Raw genomic sequence first — 22849 nt, 5'->3', positions numbered from 1 at the left:
TTATTTATGTAGCCACAGGCCTGATTCAAGGCCTCATGAGCTCTCCTCTGGACTATTGTAATAGCCACCGATTCAACTTCTCCACAGTCTAATCCTTCCTCTAATCGTGCCCATCATTTTCCTAAAGCATAAGTTTGACTGTCACCTTTCTCTCTCTCTGTTTCTCTGTCTCTCTGTCTCTCTCACTCTCTCTCTCTCTCTCTCTCTGTCTCTCTCTCTCACACACACACACACACACTTTCTCTCTCTCTCTCTCTCTCTCTCACACACACACACACACACACACACACACACACACACACACACAAAATAAATTCGAGTGACTACCTATAATCTCCAGGATCAAATATACTTTGTTTGGGATTTAAAACTTTATAACCTGGTTTCTTCCTACCTTTCAAATTTTATACTTTACTTCCTTCCACATACTCTATGACACAGCTGCCCTGGCCCACTTACTATTCTTCACACACAACGTGGCATCTTCCAACTCCACATCTCTGCCCTGGCTTTCCTCCCTCCCCCCCCCCCCCACCCTCCATTCCTGGAATGCTCTCCTTCCTCAACACAGCTCTTAGTTTCCCAGGTTTTTGGCAAAACTCATGTCAAATCCCATATTCTGAAATCCCTTATTGCCCATTCCCTCCAGGTACTCATGCCTTTCTCCCTGAGGCTACCTTCTGCTTACGCTTTGTATGTCTTGTATGTACCTATTTATTTCATTTATGTCTTCAGTGCTTACTTAGTACAGTGCCTGGCACATAGTAAAGCATTAATAAGTGCTTTTTTTACTGATTTGCAACAAAATTGATGTACACACAGCTTTTCGAGACCATGACTATGGAACAAACCAGATTTACTCATTCGTTAGCATTTTAAGTGCTTTTAACCAGAACTTTAGAAATGGATTACTATCAGTCTGCCTATAGTTTTGAAGTGCTTCCTGGGTAGAGCAGTGCAATGTATTGAATGCCTTGGGAAGTCTCCCAAAAAAGCAAAAAACCCATTTCCTTTATTTTCTCCCCAGAGAGTATGCCATGTAGTGATTATGAGCAGGAGGACTCTCCCGTTCAAACTCAGTAGCTTCCCTAACAAATGAGGGTTTAGGATGACTTCATATTTCTTTGCAAGGGTTATCATGGAATCAGCTTATATCTCTTTCCTATAGAGATACTTAACTTCCCACAATTATTTTTTTATTTTTTGGGGGGGGCATTGCTTGTTTTTTTGCTTTGGCAGTCAGGGTTAAGTGACTTGCTCAGGGTCACACAGCTAGTAAGTGTCAAGTGTCTGAGGCCGGATTTGAAGTCAGGTTCTCCTGACTCCAAGGCCGGAGCTCTATCCACTGCGCCACCTAGCTGCCCCCCCACAATTTTTTTTTCTTAGTTTCTGATTTCTGAACAGGCCAACTTGTTCTTCAGTCATTGGAGAATTGGAATGCTTCATACTATTGTTTACATATGAATGTACTATTTCAAGATAGAGAAATATTTTTTTTATTTTTCACCCCTCTGGCCTACCTCTCCCCTCCAACTCACGCGCACAGTTATATCCCTCAGTGGAGAAAACCACTCCAGGATCCAGCCCTCTGGATGCACATTACAGACTATGGCTCAGGAAAACCCACACCATTGTGATAGTTAAGCAAAGGCATTTCCTGAAAAGGAAGAATAAGGAGAGTAGTGATCTACTCCCCATCAGCCTCAGGCCTGGGGTCAGTGGAGAGCGGACACGCAGAGTTCACAAGGGACAGGTACTCATACACATGGATCTTCTGGAACAGAAGAACCCATGTGGGTATGGCATCACACCTCTGGAGCTACCTCTAATGTCCTCCAACCCTCCCCATTTGCAGCCTCTGTTAGAACCTGCCCCTTGGGCCCCTGCAGAGGCTGCTCCAGGGGTGTTGCTTCAGTGCTTGAGTGTAGTCACCTCCCACCACCTCTGGTGCACACCTCAGGACTGGTTGGAGGCTTGGCCTCAAGGCCTTTTGTCTTCCAGGCAGAATCCTACCTCCATGTGCTGGCTTCTACTTCACTCTGTAACTTGACTCTGAAGCTGGACTCTTTCAGGCTGAGTGCAGAAGTATTTTCTATGGCAATATGCTTCTGATGCAAAATGCTCTTGCCAGTAGAGGAGAAAGGAAGAAGAAATCCCCTCATAGCTTACCAAATGCTTTAAAGGACACGAGGGAAAAAGTGAAGGCAAAGAGTCAAGAACCTTCCTCAAGAGCTTGGTTCTTCCTCCAAAGCTGACTCTTTTTTTTTTAAACTGATTCTATAATTCAGTCCACTTCCTCTTAAGGAGTCTGACAGGTCCTTAGTCTTTGTCAGCCTTTTCATGTGCAGATGAGCCAGTCGGAGTCTAAAGGGCGATAGTTCTTGCATCTCCTAACTTCATTCTAATGGATTGGGGGGGTGAGAGTGGGACCAGGGAACATAGTTGGCTAGGGTCTCCTGACTCACCTACCCCTTACTACACTGGAAGGTGCTTGTTTTATTTCCATTCCATAGAGAAAAATTAACTCAAACTTGAGAGGATCTAGGGTTATGAGTCTCAAGGATTGTTAACAGCTTGTCAGAACCTGGTTGCGTGTTTCAACCTATTAAGATAATGAACAGAGGCAGCTGGGTGGTGCAGTGGATACAGCACTGGCCCTGGAGTCAAGAGGACCTGAGTTCAAATGCGGCTTCAGACACTTGATACTTAATAGCTGTGTGACGCTGGGCAAGTCACTTAACCCCAATTGCATCACCAAAAAAAAAAAAAAGGATAATGAACAACTTTGAATTTCTAGCTAGAGGAGCTCCTGTCAAGCAGTGAAGCATCTCTTTTAGCAGCTATTCTATGTCATGTACTGTACTGGACACAGGAGATAATAAACACAAAACCAAAACAGCTCTTACCCTCAAGGAGTTTATCTTCTACTGGGGGCAACAATATATGCACATGTTTGTAAATGGAAAGTATTTATGAAAGAATAGGGTGTAACAACTAACAATCGAGAAAGGCCTCATGGGAGTTGGCACCTGAGCAGAGCTTTGAAGAAGACTGGAATTCAAAGAGGCACAAGGGAGAGGGGAGTAAATTGAAAGGATGAGGGGCAGTCCATTCAAACCACAGAGGCAGGAGCTCTAGTACTGGAGGGGAGGGAGAGCAAGAAGAACAACTTGGCAATAATGTTCAATGCATCAAGGGATGGAGTCGTGCAGTAACCTAAGCAGGAAGGCGAGAACCACATGATAAAGGGCTTTAAATACCAGGCGTAAGAGTTTGGGGTGGGGGGTTGTTTTTTACATGCTAGAAGCAGGCGAGAGCCACTGGAGCTCTTTGAGGAGGTAGCATGGTCAGAGTGGTGCTTGAGTGATATCAGGTTGGCAGCTCTGTGAGGGAAGGCTTGGGAGAAGGAAGAGACTGAAGTCAACAGGATGTCACTTAGAAGCTTTTTATAATACTCCGAGCAAGAGATGGTGATGGTCTGATCTAGGGTGTTTCTGGTGTGAGTGGAGAATATGGGAAGGATGAGAATTTGTAAGACTTGGCAACTAACTGGAGGTCATGGAGAGAGAAGAATCACAGATATTTCTGAGGTAGGTTGTGAACCTCGGTGCCTGAAATCTAATGACCTTTGGTATTCGGAGGGCTCTCTTCCTGCTTCGTAAATAGTTGTTTACAAAATTGTGTTTTTCAGTCAAAGGTGTTTTTTTTTTTAAATATCTCTAGGCATAAGATTTATCATGGCACAATTGCTTTTTAAAATCAAAATAAAATCACAGAAGAAGGATTTTGTATTTTGCTTGTTTGTTTTCAAAGAGCGTGAGTGACTAGAAGGCTGGTGATAAATACACTTATCAGAAGCTGGAAAGTTAGCAAGAAGAGTGGGTTTGAGGGAAAAGATAATGAGTTCTGCTTTGAAAGTATGGAGTCATTGAGTTTTTGTCATATTTTCCAAATCATAGGCCTGGACTCTTGTTTTTTGTACCAGCCTCATTTTGATTTTGAACTGAAGCAGCTGAAAACCTAGCTTCTAGTTTGATTAGGTACAGCTTAAGCTTTGGTTCAGATCTAAAAGCCTTGGAAGCCCATCAGATCCATAGGAAGTTATGTACTGCTTTTATCTATCTTGAATGACCTTTGCAGCAAGCTGTTTTGAATTATAATGGTTTCTCTTTGACAATGTTAATATTTTCTTCTGAGTTCCTGGGAGAGAGAAGGAAACAGGCCCTGTAGAAGCAAGCTGAACTAAAATGAGATTTTTGAGAAATGTTGATCTCCTCTCCTCTCTATCTCTAAAGAGCCAATGCCCTTGAGGAGCAGTTAAAGGAGCAGGAATTGAGAGCTGATGAGATGATCCTTGAAGAAATCAGAAAGCAGAAGGAACTCCTGTGCAAGATGGAGAGAGAAAAAAGCATTGAGATTGAGAATCTCCAAGCCAGGTATGGCATGATAAAAATAAAGAGTATTAATAATGAGAAATGTAACATGAATCAGATCTGTATAATAGAAGATCTTAGTTCAGTGTATGAATTACTTTGAAGTGTGCTATGTACCTTTCAGTCTAACCATTTCACTGGTACTGTGCACTGAAATCTTTTAATTTTATTTAAATAAAAGAGTAGGAACCTAAAATTTGCTTTCCTGGTTACTTTTCCCATCTTTATGGATATTTTTTTTTCACAAATCTAGTAATTTCTTTCTTGCTGTAAATTGGAATAACCACAGGCCATTTGCATCACCTTTATAGAAATGGGATTGCTAAATGAGGGTTATGACTGAGAATCATTGTAAAATGGGGGAAGGGAGATAGCAATATTTAAGACTGCTTCACTAAAGGACAGTGATGATTTGTGCTTAAAGATCTTGTGTGAGTCTGGGTTTATCAAGAAAGCAGTGTATTCAACCTTTGGCCTTTTATCTCTGGTATTGAGCTCTTAAGTCAAGTTTCCCAGGCTACTGTGCTAGTCTACCCTGAGATGTAGTGTTTCTTATAAGAAATACAATTAAGAATAAAAACAAGGAACAGATTTCTTTCTGGGACTATGCAAATACAAAGCTACAAACATGCATTTCCTCTGGAAGTGCTAAACAGCATTTACTTTTTGATGCTTTCCAACTGAATGTGATTACATGAGAGAGAACATGCTATAATCTGAGTTATTGAAGGCAGGTTCCAAGCTTTAACGAATTTTGCTATTCCATATATACACTGCATTGATGTGCGTATTTTCCAAACCTTGCCTTTAGAGATATCAAAGTAAAAACAAAGGAATTTGGGTGAGGAAATACCTTCTGTCTGTAGTCAAAACTATCCAATTTAAAATGTTTATACCATACTCTCAAAGTTAAAGCATGCATCCTCCTTTCTATAATCAATCAGTAAACTACAAAAATGAAAAGCGGCATGTGCTATCAACGAAAGTTGTACTTTTAGTCCGTTTGTGAAACTGTTGTCAGGGAATGTACTCTGTAGGGGAAGGGATTGTCTGGCTGCTTGTTGGAAATGTCTGTTGTGTCAAAACAAAATGGATCCATAACTTTGTTTAAATGATTCTGTTTGGAGGCTAGTACAAGTCAGTGATCTGTCATCATTAGGAAAAAGAGCATCCCTGTCAGGATAGGTATATTGGAAAGTTTACCACTGAGGGTTCAGCAAAAGACTCTTAAACAGTGTTTATGTACCTCTTGGTGCTTATTTTTTGCTTTCCCTCAACCTTTTTATTCTTTCTGATTTGAACTCTTTATGTATTTTGACCCCTGTGAATTGCAGTTATCCTTTGTGTAACTAATTCCATCTATGTTGTCTTAATGTGTTTCCTGTACTGCAAGTACAGAGTCATAAAAAGACATTTTATTGGGCACTGCCCTACTAATCAATTCAAATCGCCATGAAGCAGATTTCACATAAAAAAAGAAAAGAAAGAAAGAAAAAAAACCTGGCAGGGGGAATAGTCTTTTTACACTATTGGGAACCTAAAACCTTGCTTTCCTATTTTTGTGAGTTGGGCTGAAGGGTGGAGGATGGGGGGAGACAGTGAGGAAGGAGAAGGGGGTAGCAGAAGGCCATTCTGAATCTCAAAGGAGAACTTCTAGATCCAGATGGGAACTTCTCGAGATAATGACTTGAGTGATAGCCTGTAAATTCATCCCTCAACTGCTTTCAGTAAAGATCTCAATTCAGTTACAGCCCTATATGAAAATGTTGAGGTCAGCATGGAGTCAGTAGTACCCTTCTCACCTCTCACTTGTAAATTGCCAAGAATTTCGTCTTCCAGACTGTAGCTTGTTTTGTAAACCTATGGTAAAAAAGCAGAGGGGAAAATATTTATTTTAACATTAGAGTTTATGAAGGGACAAACAACATGTAGTGGTCCACATAGCCTTATGCCATGGTTAGACTCAAAAGCCACTTATCAGGCATAAACCATTTGGGGAAGTGGAGGGTTTATAGTTTTAGAAACTGGAATGAGAAGGGACTTTAGAGATCACCTTGATCAGTATTCCTAGTTCACCTCGGAGGAGGGGGAGCCTTTTCCTTAGGCGGGTTTACCTGGATTCTTTCTAGAGTTAGACAGAGTTCACAGGACCGAGCTATGGTAGAGCAGCCTATACAGACTGAAGCCCCCGAGGCCTGGAACAGACACAGAGGGGCATCTGAGCCCCTCCTGAGTAATAGTGATTGAATCTCCTGCCCATGAAGTAGCTCTCTAGCTTTTTGGTCTTTGTCATTCTAGAATTGTCCCAGAATTCCCGGGAGAAGAGAAGCAAGAAAAGGTTAGGCTTTTACCACAGGAGAAAAGTGTTGACTACTTGCTGAAACCTGGGCAAGACTCTAATGGGGTAGGGGGGAGGGGGTTCTTGTTAAGGTGCTAATTAAAGTTGTGTTATTCAGGGTTAAAAAAAGTTCAGTTAAGTGAACCATTTTATAAGAACTTTCTAAGAACTCAAAAGTTCTTAACAAAAAGTTTTGTCTTAACTTCTTTTCCTACATTAAAAAAAATCTGCAATAATTTAGTTGGCCTGCAGTAATCAATAGTGGCTGTAATTTTGGGGGGAGGATGAGAATTTCTGGATTCTAGAGTATCTCATGTACAAGACTAACAAAAATTCACATCTCTGAAAAAGCTATGTTGTCTGGGACTTTTGTCATAAACTTCTGTCTTTTGGTAAGCAAATGATGAAATTCTAAGCCTGTGCTATTTTCTAACAGATTACAGCAGCTGGATGATGAAAACAGTGAGCTGAGATCCTGCACCCCATGTTTGAAGGCCAATATTGAGAGACTAGAAGAGGTGAGGGATATTCAGCATGGTCTTCCCCATTTATGTATGTTTTAGGCCCGGGAACAAACTCTTCCCTTGCCCAAGGAAGGTAGCTTGAAAGTGGTGCTTCAGATTCATCTGATACAGAAATGATTTAGCCTCATTCATTCATTCAATAAGCATTTATCAAACATCAGACCAAGTGCCAGGCACTGTGATAGCCCTGAAGGATACAAAAACAAAATGAAATAGTCCCTGTCCTCGGGAAGTGTATGTTCTATTGAGAGAAATAGCATGTAGACAAATCACAAACAGAAAATGGAAAATAGAAAATCTCTAAGGTCCCTTCTCATTCCAGTTTCTAGAACTATAAACCCTCCACTTCCCCAAATGGTTTATAAGTAGATCTGAACGCACAACGACCAAAACAAAGTAATTTTGGGAGAGGGGAGGATGCTAGCAACTGGAGGGATCAAGATAAAGTTTGCATGAGTGTTGACAATTGAGCTGAATCTTGAAGGGATTTCAGGGTTCTAAGAACCAGAGATAAGGAGGAAGTTCTTTTCAGATGTGGGATGTAGCCTGTGAAAAGGCATGGAGATTTCAGATGAAATTCAAGCACCATCTTATACGTGAACCTGTTCTGACTCCCTCCACCCCACCTCCTAGCATCCTTCCTCAGAAATTGACTGGCATTTACCTACTTTATAATTCCTTGTATCTATTTCCTTCTATTTATTTATTCTGTAGGGCAGCTGGGGGCACCATAGTGCACCCTAGCATTCCAAGCACTGGTCCTGAAGTCAGGAAGACTCCTCTTCCTGAGTTCAGATCTGGCCTCAGGCACTTGCTGGCTGTGTGACCCTGGGTAGGTCAGTTCACCCTGTTTGCCTCAGTTTCCTCATCTGTAAAGTGGGCTGGAGAAGGAAATGGCAACCCACCCCAGTATCTTTGCTAGAAAGGAGTTGAACACAACTGAAAAATGACTAAACAACAACAAAACAACATTTATTTTGTCCCCACGTATATATGTACAAGCTTCTCCCTCATTCCAATGTAAACTCAAAGGGATGTAGGGATGATTTCAACGCATTGTATTTGTATCCTCAGTGCCGATCACAGGGCTTGGTACATAGTAGGCACTTAACGCTGCTTGGTTATCCAGCACCATGCTAAATGCTGGAAATACGAAAGGAAGATGGCTCCTGCCCTCAAGGGACTTAACATCCTAATGGGAGGAGATAACCCACAAAACAGTTTGCAAGCCTGAGAGCTCTATAGACCTGCTATCTAATATGATTATTAACAAATTATTATTATTGTTACTTAACCACCAAACAGAGCATCTAGAGAACTGATTCTCTGAAATAGACTAAATAAACACAAGTGATGGAAAAAAAAAAAGGCGTGGAGATAGGAGATTGAATATCATGTACAGGCTAGAACGTGGAGTGGGTGAAGGGAGAGTGCTACACAGTCATCCGTACAAGGTAGGCTCTGGGATTACGACTCAGACTCTGGGATTTTGGGAGCAAGGAAGTGACATGTATTTTAGGAATTTCAATTTGGCTGCTGTGTGGAGAATGAATTGAAGACGGAGAGACTCAAATCAAGGAAGCCAATTCAGAGGAATTGAGAAGTAAGAAGTGATGAGGGTCTGGACTATGATGGTGTCTATTGGAATAGATATCAGGGGAGGGAAGCAAAAGAAGTGGGAGGAGAATCAACAAAACTTGGCAACTGATTGAAAATGGGGAACAAAGGAGAGAGAAGAACAAAGTATGACCAAGGTTGTGAACCTGGGTGACTAGTAATATCCTCAGCAGAAAAGGGAGGAAGAAGAGAGGACTGGAAGGAAAGATGATTTCTGCTTTAAACATTTTGAGTTTGAAATGCCTACAAAACATCCGATTTGAAATGTCACATAGTCAGTTGGTAATGTGGCACCTGGAGCTCATAAGAGTAGTTGAGTTCATGGGAACTGATGGAGTGTAGAGAGATGACTCAGGACAAAGATGGAGGGAGGGGTAGGACATGTATGATGATCCAACAGAGAATCATGAGGTGTAAATAACAGGCGTGGTCAGACAGGTTGGAGAAGAGGCAAGAGATTAGTGGCATAAGAACCTAGGTTGAAGAAATACTATCCAGGGAAAAGGATAGTCATCACTGTCAAAAGTTTCAAGAGAAGTCAAAGAGGATGAGAACTGAGAAAGCCAGATTATAAGGAGTTAAGAAGTAAAGTTACTGCACAAACAAAGCCAATGTGGTTTAGAGTAGTAGGGAAACAGTTAATTTTGCAACAAGTTTCTCTGATAAAGATCTCATTTCTAAGATATAAAGGAACTGATTGAAATTTGTAAGAATAAGAGCCATTTCACAATTGATAATTGTCATAGGCAGTTTGTAAGGGAACAAATCTATTTATAGCAATATGAACAAAGTATTCCAAATCACTAAAAAATAAAGAAATATACATTAAAGAAACTCTGAGGTTCCATCTCACCCTTTGGCAAACCTAACAGAAAAGGCAAATGACAAATGCTGCCTCGAGGGTCTGTGGGAAAAAAAGCACATTAATGTCCTATTGGTGGAGCTTGAACTGGTAGAGCCATTCTGGACAGTAATTTGAAACTATCCCCCAAAACTTACTAAATTGTGCATACCCTTTGACTCAGTAATGCCACTATTATATCCATACCCCAAAGAGATCAAAGAAAGAGGAAAGTAACTCAAATGTATAAAATATTTGTAGCAGCTCTTTTTTGTGTTGGCAAAAAACTGGAATCTAAGAGGGTATCCATCATTTGGAGAATGGCTGAATAAATTATGATATATGAAGGTTATGGAATTCTATTGTGCTCTAAGACAGCACTTTTTAAACTGTGAGTCGAGACCCTATGTGGCAACAGTAAAAGGTTTCTGAACGCACAACAACCAAAAATTAATTAAAAATCAAATGTAATAAATCTGAGGTGTTTCAGGCAGTGCTTGCCCATATTGTGTCATGCAACTTCACTGCAGCCTTGATTCTGACCAGAAAGCATGGGCACTTTGCACTGCACATGCCCTCAGGCCACACAATATCAACAAACACTGCCAAAATATGAATGGAAAAAGTTTAAGAAGCCCTGCTCTAAGAAATGATGAAGGGGATGGTTTTGGACAAACCTTGGAGACTTGTATGAAATGATGCAGAATAAAGTTGAGCAAAACCAGGAGAAGAATTTATACCATAACAACCACACTGTAAAAAACAAGCAACTTTGAAAGGCTTAAGAGCTCTGATCAATGAAATGATCAATCATGGTTCCAAAGAAGTGATGGTAAAGAATGCTACCCACCTCCTGGCTAAGAGGTAATGGACTAAACATCCAGAATGAGAGGCATGTTTTTTGGACATTGCCAATATGGGAATTTGTTTTACTTGACTATGTATGTTTGCTACGAGTTGTGTTTTCTCTTCTTTTTCAAGGTGTGCGTAAGGGTAGCAAGAGAGGTATGGGAGGGAGAGAAAATAAATGTTTGTTAATTGAAGAAAATAAAATGTAATTAAAAATAATTTAATGAAAGGAGAGAAAATGGAGGAAACATGTGCAACTGACTTTTTTCCTAGGAGTTTGGCTGAGAAATAGAGGAAAATTATAGGAGAATAACTAAAGCAAATAGTAGGGTCAAGTGAAGGTTTTTTTTAAGGCTAGGACAGATGTGAGCATATTTACAGGCTACAGGGAAGGATCTAGTGAATAAGGAGATATTGAATATTAGATGGGATAATTTTACGGGCAAACTTCAGGACCAGATGGGAGGGCAGGTGGGGATTAAGGACATGAGTGGAGAAAGGGGCTTTGGTAAGGGGAAAAGGGAAAGGCCACTTCTAACACTTGGAGCAAAGGGAGAGAGAATGTAGAAAGATGTCAAGGGGTTTTGAGATGTGGGATTGAGAAGAGGGAGGTCACCATGAATGGCCTCTTTTCTCAGTAAAGTATGAGATAAGATCCTCTTCTGGGAGGGAGGGGGAAGGTTTAAAGCAAAAGCTATGGGGAGAGCACTAGAAAGTTTATTAGGGAAGAGTATAAGAATTTCCTTGTAGCCCTGAGGGCCCAAATGAGGTTGGATAACATACATTTATAGTGGACTCAAATCAGCAGTCATGTAACTTTTTATTTTTTAATTTTGCTTTTTGGTGAGGCAATAAAGTGACTTGCCCATGGTCACAAGCTAGTTAAGTGTCAAGTGTCTGAGGCCAAAACTGAACTCAGGTTTTCTGACTCCAGGGCTGGTGCACTATCCACTGCACCACCTAGCTGCCCTTAGTCATATAACTTCTTTAAGTGAGTAAGAGCAGAAAAGGCGGTGGTAATCTGGTGTTAGAGTTTGGAAAGGCATGAATAGCAAAAAGACAAAGGAACAAAGGATGCAAGTATGGACAGTATGTGGTTGACTTTGTTACAGTTGTAGGTAAGAGGACTACTTTGGGTAAACTCACTTGGAAGCAAGTATTTTAAGCCCCTAGAATACACTCTTTGTTTACACATACGATTTTGAGAAGATGTCAGAATATGCCTTCCCTCTCACCTGTGTTATAACCAAAGGGCACAGTCTTTGGGGTAGAAGCAGTGATGGCGATTAGGTCTGTACAAGCATGGAGGTACTAAACAATGGATTCCCATTAAAAGGTTCCACTAGTAGTTATGTTACCCAGACCAAATCACTCAGTTAGTTTAAGCATGGAGTAGATGAGGCAGTGGACATAGGATTGATCCTGATAGAGGCCAGGGAGCTTCACTAAACAGAATCTTCACTGTTGGAAACCTATAGGTGCCTCCTTAACTCAGACCAAAGGTCTCACCAATTTGTGTTCTTGCTGTCTCAGTGTAGCCCATCCCAGCTCGTGGGAAAGTAAATGATTGTGTATTATTAATGTTGCCTTGAAATATGAAGGATCTGACACTTGGAAAGATACCTTGGTCTTGCTTGATCCCCGACTTTCATTTTCAGGGTGAATTTCAGAAGATCAAAGTGATGTAAAATGATTGCTGCCTTCAAGGAGATGGGGAAGGGCTCTTTCTCAATACAAAAATAAACTTCAACCCCAGATCTAATATCTTATGCTCCTTGAACTTTTAAAGGACAAAAATAGCAAAAAGCATAATAGAATCATTTTAACATTCACAATGACCTTTTAAAAATTCAAGTTGTTCCAAATAGTTCATTTCTCTCCTTCCCTGCTTCTCTTCCTTCATGTGATCCTGACTGCAACCTTAAAATCTGCCTTAACACTGACAGTCTTCAGAGATCTAGAATCTTAAGGATCCAAGAGATCAAACTAGAGTGGCCTTCGTTCTCGCCTGTTCTTCAAGCAATCTAAATCCTCCAGTTCCTCATCTATAAAGTGAGGGGCTTGGGTCAGGTGTTAAGAAAGGCCGCTTCTAACACTGCATCCAACTCTGCATCTAACCCTGAGAACCTTTTTTGTTTTTGAGCCTTTTGTTCTAGATGCTAAAGATAAAAAGATAGATACGGAACTTAAATTCTTTTTTTTGGGGGGGGGAACTTACATTCTAATAAAAAGGAAGGACAAGTACACAAACGTCTATGATATGAAGGAGAGTGAGATCATTGCAAGATAGAAGTCCAAGCAAGGTGCTATGAAAAATTTGAGGAAAGAGAAAGCTCTTTCATCAGGAGAGAGCAAAGGGCAAGGAGAAAGATATTCGGGGAAGCTTTCTGAAGCAAATGATACTTGAGTTAGGCCTTGAAGGAGGAAAGGCTTCAGCAGACAAGCGATATGGGAAAAGGGGTGGTGGGGCTAGGGGGAGCCATTTTAAGCCTGATAGAAAGCAGTAGCAAAGGCTTGAAGGTAGGAGAGAGAGAGAAAGATAAGAGTAGGGGACTAAAAACAGTCCAGATTAGCTAGAGTATAGAGTACATGAAGGGGGGCTATATGAGATGGAACTGAAAAGGTAGAGTAGAACCAGATTGGACAGAGCCTTGAAAACCAGTATCATCTATTTATGCTTTTTCAGTAGGTCATAGGGAGCCACTGAAGATTTTTAAGCAGGAGTGACATGATTAGAGAAGTATACTAGGAAAATTGTGTTTGAAGTTCTGAAAAGGATGGTTTTAAGGAAGCATTAGATTAGCTGAGAGGCTATTACGATAATCTAGGTGAAAAGCAATGAGAGCCTGAATAGTAGGGTCATTGCAGTAGAAGTTGAGAGGAAAAGTTAGATATAAAAGATATTGTGAAGGTGGAATCATCTGGACTTGGATTATTGGATTGGACTGCTACTGACTAGATATAAAGGATGAAGGAAAGGGAAAAGTCAAAGGTGACTCCTAATTATAAGCGATTAGCGTAATTTAATCAAGAAATTGCCTCCAGTAAATGTGGAAGATGAAGAAATTCTAATTTGATATAAAATAAGACCTACCAGGCTGAATGAATAGGATCATATTTGGTGAGATGAGTGTATCTTTGTCATGATTCAGTTTTAATGTAGTATATGGGGGTGGGGTGGGATTTTGCTTTTTCTTTGTTTTTCAGGAAAAGGAGAAATTGCTGGATGAGATAGAAGACCTAACCATTCAACTCAATGAAGAGCAGGAAAACAAAAGGAAAATGGGAGACAAACTGAGTCATGAAAGGCATCAGTTTCAGAAAGACAAGGAGTCAACACAGGAGGTGAGAATGTTATAGAATAGTCATATGTGAATGTTGCTTCCATGGAATCCAGCAAACAGCAAATATTATACCCCAGATTTATCGGTAAAGTATTGAACAATGACTGTTATCTGTAATAGAAAGTATTCCCACTGAGGCAGGAACAGTGTTGGCACTGATATTTAATCGATCCATATAGTTCCAAACTAGTGATTGTTTTCTATTCCTGCATCATTGCCACCCGTTTTTCCTGTTCTTTACCCATCAGGCCTGGCCTCCTTCAGACCTTTGTCAGAACCCCATCAATACCAGTACCCTAGCAACAGCTACCTATGGTTTGAAAACAAGCTCTTATCTTTCCCCTTCAATGCCAGACATGAACTTAGGAAAAAATCAACATGTACAAATCTGAAGTTAGCCATGACCAGTAGTAGTAGTAGTATGTGCCTAAAAGAAATCAGAGAACAGGCATCTGCATTGGATTCTTGTGAGATTCTAGGACCTGGAAGGCAATATTATCTGTGTATCTTCTTAAATTATCAACCAATGTTAGGGGTATCAAAGCTAATTCAAGTTTGTGATGTTGTGGTTCAATGCAAAAGGTAATTAATTTTAGCCAGTATTTCCTACATCTCACTTTTAGTATGCTTTCTGGCTGAAGTCTATGTTGGAGTGGAAGTGGGGAACACTTATCTTTCACCCCTGGAAATTCAGCATCCAAAGCAAAGTATGAGTAGAGATAAATCCAGTTAAGGTTTATTTGAATTCACTCTGTAAAGCCTCCATGGGCCTTTGGAGTCCTGTCTTCCATGAAACATTCATCTTTTTGGTTGCCTTACAGCTGATTGAAGACCTCAGGAAACAGTTGGAGCACTTACAGCTGTTTAAGCTTGAAGCTGAGCAAAGACGAGGACGGAGCAGCAGTACGGGGCTCCAGGAGTACAACAGCAGGACACGAGAGACTGAGCTGGAGCAAGAAATCCGAAGGCTGAAGCAGGTATTGGAGCAGGCAGGGCAAGCAGAACTTTGTCACCAAAGGCAAGAGGGAATCCCCACTAAAAGCTTATGTAGAAATGGCTGTCTTCATTTGTCCTTCCCTGCTAGTGGTCTCAGCCCCAGATTCCAGGATGGGCTCGCTCTCTCTCTCTCTCTCTCTGTCTCTCTCTCTCTCTCTCTGTCAGCACTGGTTTCTTCCCCCTAGACAATATCTGACCTGTATCCAGGGAAATTGGTCACCAAAAGAATAACATTTGTATTAGCTCTGTTCTATCAGTGATTAACTTCCCACAACTTCTTTCTCTCTAGGATGTAGAGTTAAACATGCTTTCAGGATTGACTCAGTACCTCAAACAGGATCAACATTGATGATTTAATGTTTTTCTTGTAACCAGGATAATCGAAATCTAAAGGAGCAGAATGATGAGTTAAATGGGCAGATTATAAACCTCAGCATCCAAGGCGCAAAGAACCTCTTCTCTGCCTCTTTCTCCGAGTCCCTGGCAGCTGAGATCAGCTCTGTTTCACGTGATGAGGTAGTGAATCAGTGTGTAAATATATTTTTGGAAGTCCAGCCCCTAAGCCATTTATCTGCCCATCAAGTCATGCTGTGAACGGAATGACACTGAGCATCATCTAGTCCACTTTTACCGATGAGGAAACTGCTCCTCAAAGAGGTTAAGTGACTTGCCCAAGGTTTCAGTGCCAATAAATGCTTGGGAGGAAACTAAAACTCAAGCCTCGTAAATCTCATCCCACTGCTTCTTCTCCTAAGTCACGTTACCTATGTTCATTCCCATCAAAACTGACATGTTGGAGCTTAGATGATGATGTTTGTAATCTTGCTCTTCAGTTTAGTGTGTGTTTCTGTCCCGCTTAATTTGTGATTATGATTTTAGATGCAGTTTTGTCTTGGCCTTTCATTTACATGGGAACTGCTAGAGTTGCATGAAAATCACCAGTCAGTAACCATTTATTAAGCACCTACTATGCACCAAGCATTGCTCAGTGCTGGGAATACAAACAAAGGTAACAGACAACCCCCGCCCCCAAGGAGCTCACAGTCTAATGGAGGAGAGAACATGCAAACAACTATGTACAGACAAAATAGATACAGGATAAATTGGAGATAATCAACGGCATTTGGGGTACTGGGAAAGTTCTCCTGTAGAAGATGGAATTTTAACTAGAATTTGAAAGACTTGAAGGAAGCCAAGAGTTCAACATGAGGAGGGAGAGCTTTCCAGGAATGAGGGATAGCCAGGCCCTGGAATTGGAAGACTGAATGTCTAGTTTGGGAAACAGCAAGAAGACCAGTGTCACCAGATTATAGATTACAGTGCGGGGGGGAGGCACACGTGTAAGTTGTATGAAAACTGGAAAAGTAGAGGAGGGGCAAATTATGAACACCTTTGGACACCAGAGAGAGGATTTCATGTTTGATCCTGGAGGAGACAGGGTGTGACTGAAGTTTATTGAGTAGAGGACAGTGGATGGACATGGTCAGACCTGAACTTTAGGGAGATCAGTTTGACCACTGAGTAGAAGATGGCCTGGAATGGAGGAGAGAATTGTGGCAGGGAAATAACCAGTATAGTCCAGGCATGAGGTGATGAGGGCCTGCACCAGGATGGTGACAGTGTCAAAGAAGAGAAGGAATCACATGTCAGAGATGTTATGGAGGTAAAATCATCAGGCCTTGGCAACAGATTGGATACAGACTGGGGGTAAGAGAGAGTGAGGAGAAGAGGTTAACAGCTAGTTTTGAGAGGTCGGTGGTACCCTCGACAGCAATAGGGAGGTTAAGAAGAGGTGAACACTTGGGGGGGAAGATAATAAGTTCAGTTTTGGACATGTTGAATTTAAGGTGTCTATGGGACATCCAATTCAAAGTGTCTAATGACAGTTGGAGATGGGAGACTAGAGGTCACCAATTTCAGTCTTTTGATTTTATAGTTTCCTACATTTTTGACTGATTTCCAACATTGTTAATAGTGTAACAGTTGGAGAAGAGCAAAAGGGAGTATAAAAGAAACTGTTAGAGTGGAAGAGGGTGATATTTGGCCACTTTTGACCTTTCCTGCAAGCCAACTTCCAAACTGTATTTCTGCAAACTTCTCAGGGATATCAACATGAATGAGAATTCCAAAGACTTCTGCATCATTACCACTTGCAGATTTTCACACAGTTTGAGTGATGAGACGGTGTCTTAAAATCAAATAAATTTATCATCATCTCGATTGACTATGAACACCCTTCTTGAATGTGTGTATGTACTAGAGAAAGAAAGAAAGATAATGAAATGCTTTGGTGATAACTTAGAATGACCTATGTGAAGGGTTCTTAAACATTTTTAAATCCAGTAAAACATCTCTTTCTCCCCAGTACCCTTCACCACTCTCCCTAAAATTCCTCCCCAAAGCTCAGCTATCTCGCAGAGGCAGAGAAGTGTAGTGGGAAGAGAAGTGGACTTGGAACCCATAGAGACTTTGCTAAGAATCCTGCCTTTGACACTTACTAGTTGGGTGACCACAGGCACTTTATGCCTTTCCCAACTTTGGTTTCCTCATCTGTAAAATCAGGAGAAGCAATGTGGCTTAGTGGAGAGAAGACTAGACTTGAGTCAGGAAGACCTGGGTTCAAATCCTGCCTCTGACCCCCTACTGACTGTGTGACCCTAGGTGAGTCACTGAATCTCTCAGGGTCAAGATGAGAAGTTGCCAACTTGTGTTCTTCACTGGATATTCTCTCTACCAATTAAATTATGGGCCTAGTTAAAAAAATGGGGATAATAATGCTTATAGTAGCTTCCTCACAGAGTTATTCTGAGAATCACCTATGTTAACAAATGTAAAATGTTTTGTAAAGCTTGAAGTGCTATACATATATCAACTGTTATAATTAGAGTTGTCAGACAACTTTGGGGCATTTCACAGCTCCCATTGTCTTCATAGGCTATATAGTCTTGGAGGCCTTTGTGGGCAGAGACAAGAAGGCCTAAGAGGAAATGAAGACAGGCTGAGACTAGTTGCCTGGTGTGCCATTTGCTGTTCCAGCTTCCACCAGATAATTATCTGGACCTCCGTAGCCCTCATCCTCAGTAACCTCTCTGAAATCCTCCATAACCCACTGTGGGTCACAGCCTGATCTCCCAGAATGAAAAACCCAGGCTCATAATAACTTGCTTCTTCATTTTCCCTACAGCTGATGGAGGCAATTCAAAAACAGGAAGAGATCAACTTCCGTCTCCAGGACTATATTGATAGAATCATTGTGGCGATCATGGAAACCAACCCCTCCATCTTAGAAGTGAAGTAAAGGAATGAAATGCTGCCCCTCCAATCCTGGTGACCTGGTGTGACCTTGCTGCTCTGAGCTTCAGGAGGCCCTGCTAAGCTCTCTAGACCACTAAGGTCTCATCTCCATCAAGGGGCAAGGAGGATCACATCCCATTGCCTGAACCAGCCCAGAGCAATTGAGAGAAAAGCAGATACAGCTTTGGTTTGGGATATCACCCTTGCTTGACTCAGCAGGGTGGAAGGGAATGTAGTCGAGCAGCACAGAAAGCAGGGGTAAGATGGAGAGATGGGAAGGAGGAAGAACACTGCCTCCTTGCCAGTGGCACCATCTGAGTACGAGGTTAGAGAAACAGGCAATGATTCCAGGAGTGTGATTTGATTCTCCACCTTTATTCTGGCAGATTCCTTTCTCTCTTGAGAGAGAAAGGTTCTCCAAGCATCTTGCCATATTAGATAGACTAGTTAGAGAGATTCCTTCTGACTCCAGCGAACCAGTCCACTACGAATCCCTCAAAGCCCACTTGAATTCTGAAATGCTCGCGCTTCTATCCTGCTCTTTTGGGCCCAGTCTTCCTCACAGGTGATGTGCAGGCAGGGCTGCAGGTGAATTGTGTTTTGACTCAGTGCTTCTGAGGTGCTTGTGCAGTTAGGTTCCTCCCTTAAGCCTTGCTTGGCTTCTGACTCCACACTTCAAAGAACATTCCTGGAAAGTGACTGGCTGATTTTTAGCAGTGTAAAAGGGAAAGGAAGCTGTTAGACTTCCTCTTCAGGCATGCGCTGTGTATTCTGCCTTCTTTTTGAACCCATCGGTGACACATGTGATCCAGGAAGTTCCTATTTGAGGTCAAGTTGATTTTATTTCACACCAGATGTAAAAGTGTGTTGGCAGCGGTGTGCCCGGCTCCTTTTTCCCTGCTTTGAAACAATTGTAGCCATGAAGGAGATGGATGAGACGTAATTACAGATGACTAGAGGGTATTGGAAGAGACCAGATAAAACAGTGGGTTAAAGTAGAAACGTGGTTATGAGCTCTTGTAAATGGCCTGCTGTTTCTCTTGAGGGGATTGAGAGGAGCTAGGCTTAGTTTACGGCTGTTGGAACCAGATTGGTAGCAGATTCCCCCTCCCCAATTCATTTCCCATATTTCCCCTTGCCCGTATGGCCTTAGAATTGCTCAGGCATGCATCTCACAACAAAAATTGGGCACACTGCACCTTAACCAAGGTTCTGCCTCACCCTGTCCCTTGCTGCAGTGTAGACAAAGAAACATTATCATGAGGACCTTCAGGATTATGTTCAGGATTCAAGGATTATTGGCACTTAGTCAGCAATCCTTTCAGGCCCTGGTGGCTGAGATCTTCTTGGGGGCAGGTGTGGCTTATTGCAATAATCCTTTTGGGGCAGGCTCTGTTAGTGATATTTTGAAACTATACAGAATAACCCTTCTCCAGCTCACCTTCACTATTTCTATGATATGAAGGTTATATTCCTCTCAAAATCAGTTGAGAGAATAGGCTTTTGGTTTTATATTTAGTTCTTTTTCTTCAAAATGGGAGAGAGTACCTCCATTCTACTGGTGTACTATAAGTATCTTGATATCCCCCGGACAATAGTACCATTAGGGATTCAGCCTTATCCAGCATTCCAGTGGATTGATGGTGGTGGGAAGATAGTTCATTGGAAATTAACTTCAGATATTTAGGAGACTAGATCCCCCCCACCCCAACATTGGACACTTTAACATTAATCATGACACAGTTGTTTTTTAAATACAAAAAGGCTTGGAGAGGGCCATCTGAGATTCCCTCCTAGGCAAAACTGGCTGGCTTTTAGGATCTTCTTTAGACTGTTGAGTCTCTAGACAGTCAAATGATAAGACTTCAGCCTCCCAGCAAGGCTTAGGACAGCATTGACAAATGCCTTGAAGAGGCAATGACTAGTGTGTGTTATCCTGCTGCTTGTAGAATAACCACAGCCACTGCTGCTTTGGGGAGCACACCCATGTCTGATTTACATAGTAATTTTTCAGTGTGAACACGGGAGTTTTCTACATCTGCACCACAGGAGAAGTGTGGACTTTTCTGGGCTTCATGTTACATACTTTAAGGTGCCATAAAACAGGAAGATCAGCTCTCTGAACTGGGTTTCCTTCCCACCCATCCACCATGTTGTTGGTTTTTGTTCTTGTTTCTTAAGAATAGCTTGTTCCTTAACCACGGTGTGTCTTTGGCAAGAGAAGGGGGAGACCAGAGTCGATCAAATCCCTGCCTTAGAAAGTGATGGGTGACTGGGAGTAGTTGACAGTGGCATCCCAAAGGCAAAGGTTGAATGGAAAAATGTCATCCCTGAATATTTGTGAAATGTACTTCTTAAAAAATTCCCCCTTCCCTGAATTCTTCCTTTACTGGGTCTCTTCCATTTCCCTCTTTCCTGTCCATTCTTTCCCTGCCTCTCACCACCCCCTCCCCAGTCCTTACCCCTGCCACTGGCCTGAGTTGGGTTGTGCTTCCAGATTCCTTGAGACTTTTCATGAATTTGCCACCAAATCACTTGCTGCTTTGGCATGTCCCCCTGGAGACTCCGCAAGGTGTGTTCCCTAAGCTCCACAGGGGAGACCGATTATACCTAATCCTTCTGAATCTGAGCACTGAGCCATGAGGCCTTCCCTTCTTCCCTTTCACAAACTTGTCCTGTTCCCAATCAGTATTTCCCCCTCCTGTGAGTATGGGTATGTGTGCACACCCCTTCCTTTCCCATCAAGATTCAAGATGTTGCCTCGTACATTTTTGGAAAAGCTTTGGGTGTAAATCAGTATATACTGGAGGAGAGATTTTTCTATCTTGTAGAGTAGGTATTTTTTATAGACTGAAGGTTGATCAATTTTTTAATACTTTCAAGAGAGAAAACTGTATCTGTGTATACATATTAAATATATATATATATGTATAAATATATAAATATTGAAGCTCAGCCTTTCTCCACTTGGGGTAATGTATCCCTGGTGACAGCCTTTTTGTTTTCTGTTGATCACTAAGAGGTACTGTAAATGTAAATATGACTCGCCGGGAAAAGTTTAAAGACAAAACAAAAACCAACATGCAAACAAAAAAACAAAGCACTGACTTGACCACTGACCATGCTTTAAACCCCCTCCCCCAAGGAAAATGACTTCCAGATGAAGTTCCTGAGCCCCTGGTATGTGAAAGGAATGCCGAAGAAAAGGCAGCCAATGTGGTCTTCAATGATGCACCGATTCCTGTCTGATTAAAAGCTGTTACCGTCAATGACTGGGCCCTTCTCTTTTTCTTTGGAGGAAAGTGGGTGACTGTGCGTGTTTATAGTGTGGCTGGGGTCCAGCCTAGTTGTTCTCCCAAAATCTGTTGGCATTCCAAAGATGATAATGACATTAGTAGTCCTGCCCCAGATAAGGAAACTGATAATCCAGGAGATGAAGTGACTGGCAAGTCAATGATAGACCCAGGAGGTGAACTCAGCCCTTCTGACTCCTTATCCCCACGCTTCTCCAGAGAGTAACAACTAGTGTTAGCAGAGTTCTCCATAGATACAAAACACCTTACCCTCATTATCTCCAAAAGAGAAATTCAGGAGTCACACCAAGGGTGGGTACTGATCTGTTCTGTCACTTAGCATCTGTGTGACCTTGGGCAACTTACTTAACCTCTCTGGGCCTCAGTTTGCTTCTCTGGAAAATTAGAAGTTGGACTACATGTTCACAAGGGTTATGTGATCAAATGGGATTACATAAGCTCTTTATGAATCTTATATGCTTATATATACTATATAATGACAGTTATTATTAATAACAATAATAGTAAATGAGACTAAATGAAAAGCATTTTTCCAACTCTGAAGCATTGTACTGTAAAACACCAGATATAGTTATTAGTTGAATGAACAACTGAGGTCAAAATGTCCATGTGTTTGAGACCTACACTGTCGCTTTTATACTTTCAAATATTTTATCACAGATATGTTGTTGAAGATTTGTATATATTTTACATGCAATGATGTCATGCAACATGTACCATTTGAGGCATGACGTAACAGCATTGTTATGTATCAACATGTAGCTGGCATGGTGACATGAAACTGCATGTGACACGATGGCATGTGGTGGCATGATGTGATGTGTGACAGTCCAGCTGATCAAACAAAATAGTGAAAAATGGGATCAGAGTACAGGTATTAGAAAAAGCACTGGGTGTGGAGTCAGAATGGTGAGTGAACAGGGCAGATCCTTTCAAAGCCAAGGTCTTAATTTTTCTATTGAGGACTTCAAGTCATTGAATATTGTTTCATTTTGTTTCATTTGCCTCAATCAACACTCCACTGCAATGGAAAGGCAGCAGTGCCTGCTGCAACATAACTCTTTGGGACCTTTGTAAGGGGCTGAGTATATAGAGAGCTTCACACCTGCCTGACTTCCTTAAATTGACATGATTATGTCTGACAAAGTTTTCTCTAGGCCAGGGGTTCTTAACTTGAAGTCTGTGAACATTTTGAAAAAAAAATCTATATTTTGATAGGCCAGCTAAGTGATGCAGTGGATAAAGCCCTGGGCTTGGAATCAAGAAGACACATCTTTTTGAGTTCAAATTCAGCCTCAG

At 41.5% G+C, this 22849-nt stretch overlaps 1 protein-coding gene across 1 annotated transcript in view; it reads left to right on the top strand.

The window, feature by feature from the left end:
- RAB11FIP3 (RAB11 family interacting protein 3) overlaps positions 1-21505 on the top strand; it is a 169890-nt gene extending 148385 nt beyond the window's left edge. The window contains exons 9-14 of the mRNA XM_027863011.1: positions 4296-4436; positions 7208-7289; positions 13810-13947; positions 14768-14923; positions 15318-15458; positions 18127-21505. Of these exons, the coding sequence (XP_027718812.1) occupies positions 4296-4436; positions 7208-7289; positions 13810-13947; positions 14768-14923; positions 15318-15458; positions 18127-18240 (772 nt within the window). The 3' untranslated portion in view covers positions 18241-21505. The remainder of the gene's footprint in view (positions 1-4295; positions 4437-7207; positions 7290-13809; positions 13948-14767; positions 14924-15317; positions 15459-18126) is intronic.
- Positions 21506-22849: the final 1344 nt, after the last annotated feature.

The sequence above is a fragment of the Vombatus ursinus genome, unplaced genomic scaffold (assembly GCF_900497805.2).
Source record: "Vombatus ursinus unplaced genomic scaffold, bare-nosed wombat genome assembly UNPS02014770.1, whole genome shotgun sequence".
In the NCBI taxonomy this organism is placed as follows: Eukaryota; Metazoa; Chordata; class Mammalia; order Diprotodontia; family Vombatidae; genus Vombatus; species Vombatus ursinus.
This window is presented reverse-complemented; position numbering and strand designations above follow the sequence as displayed.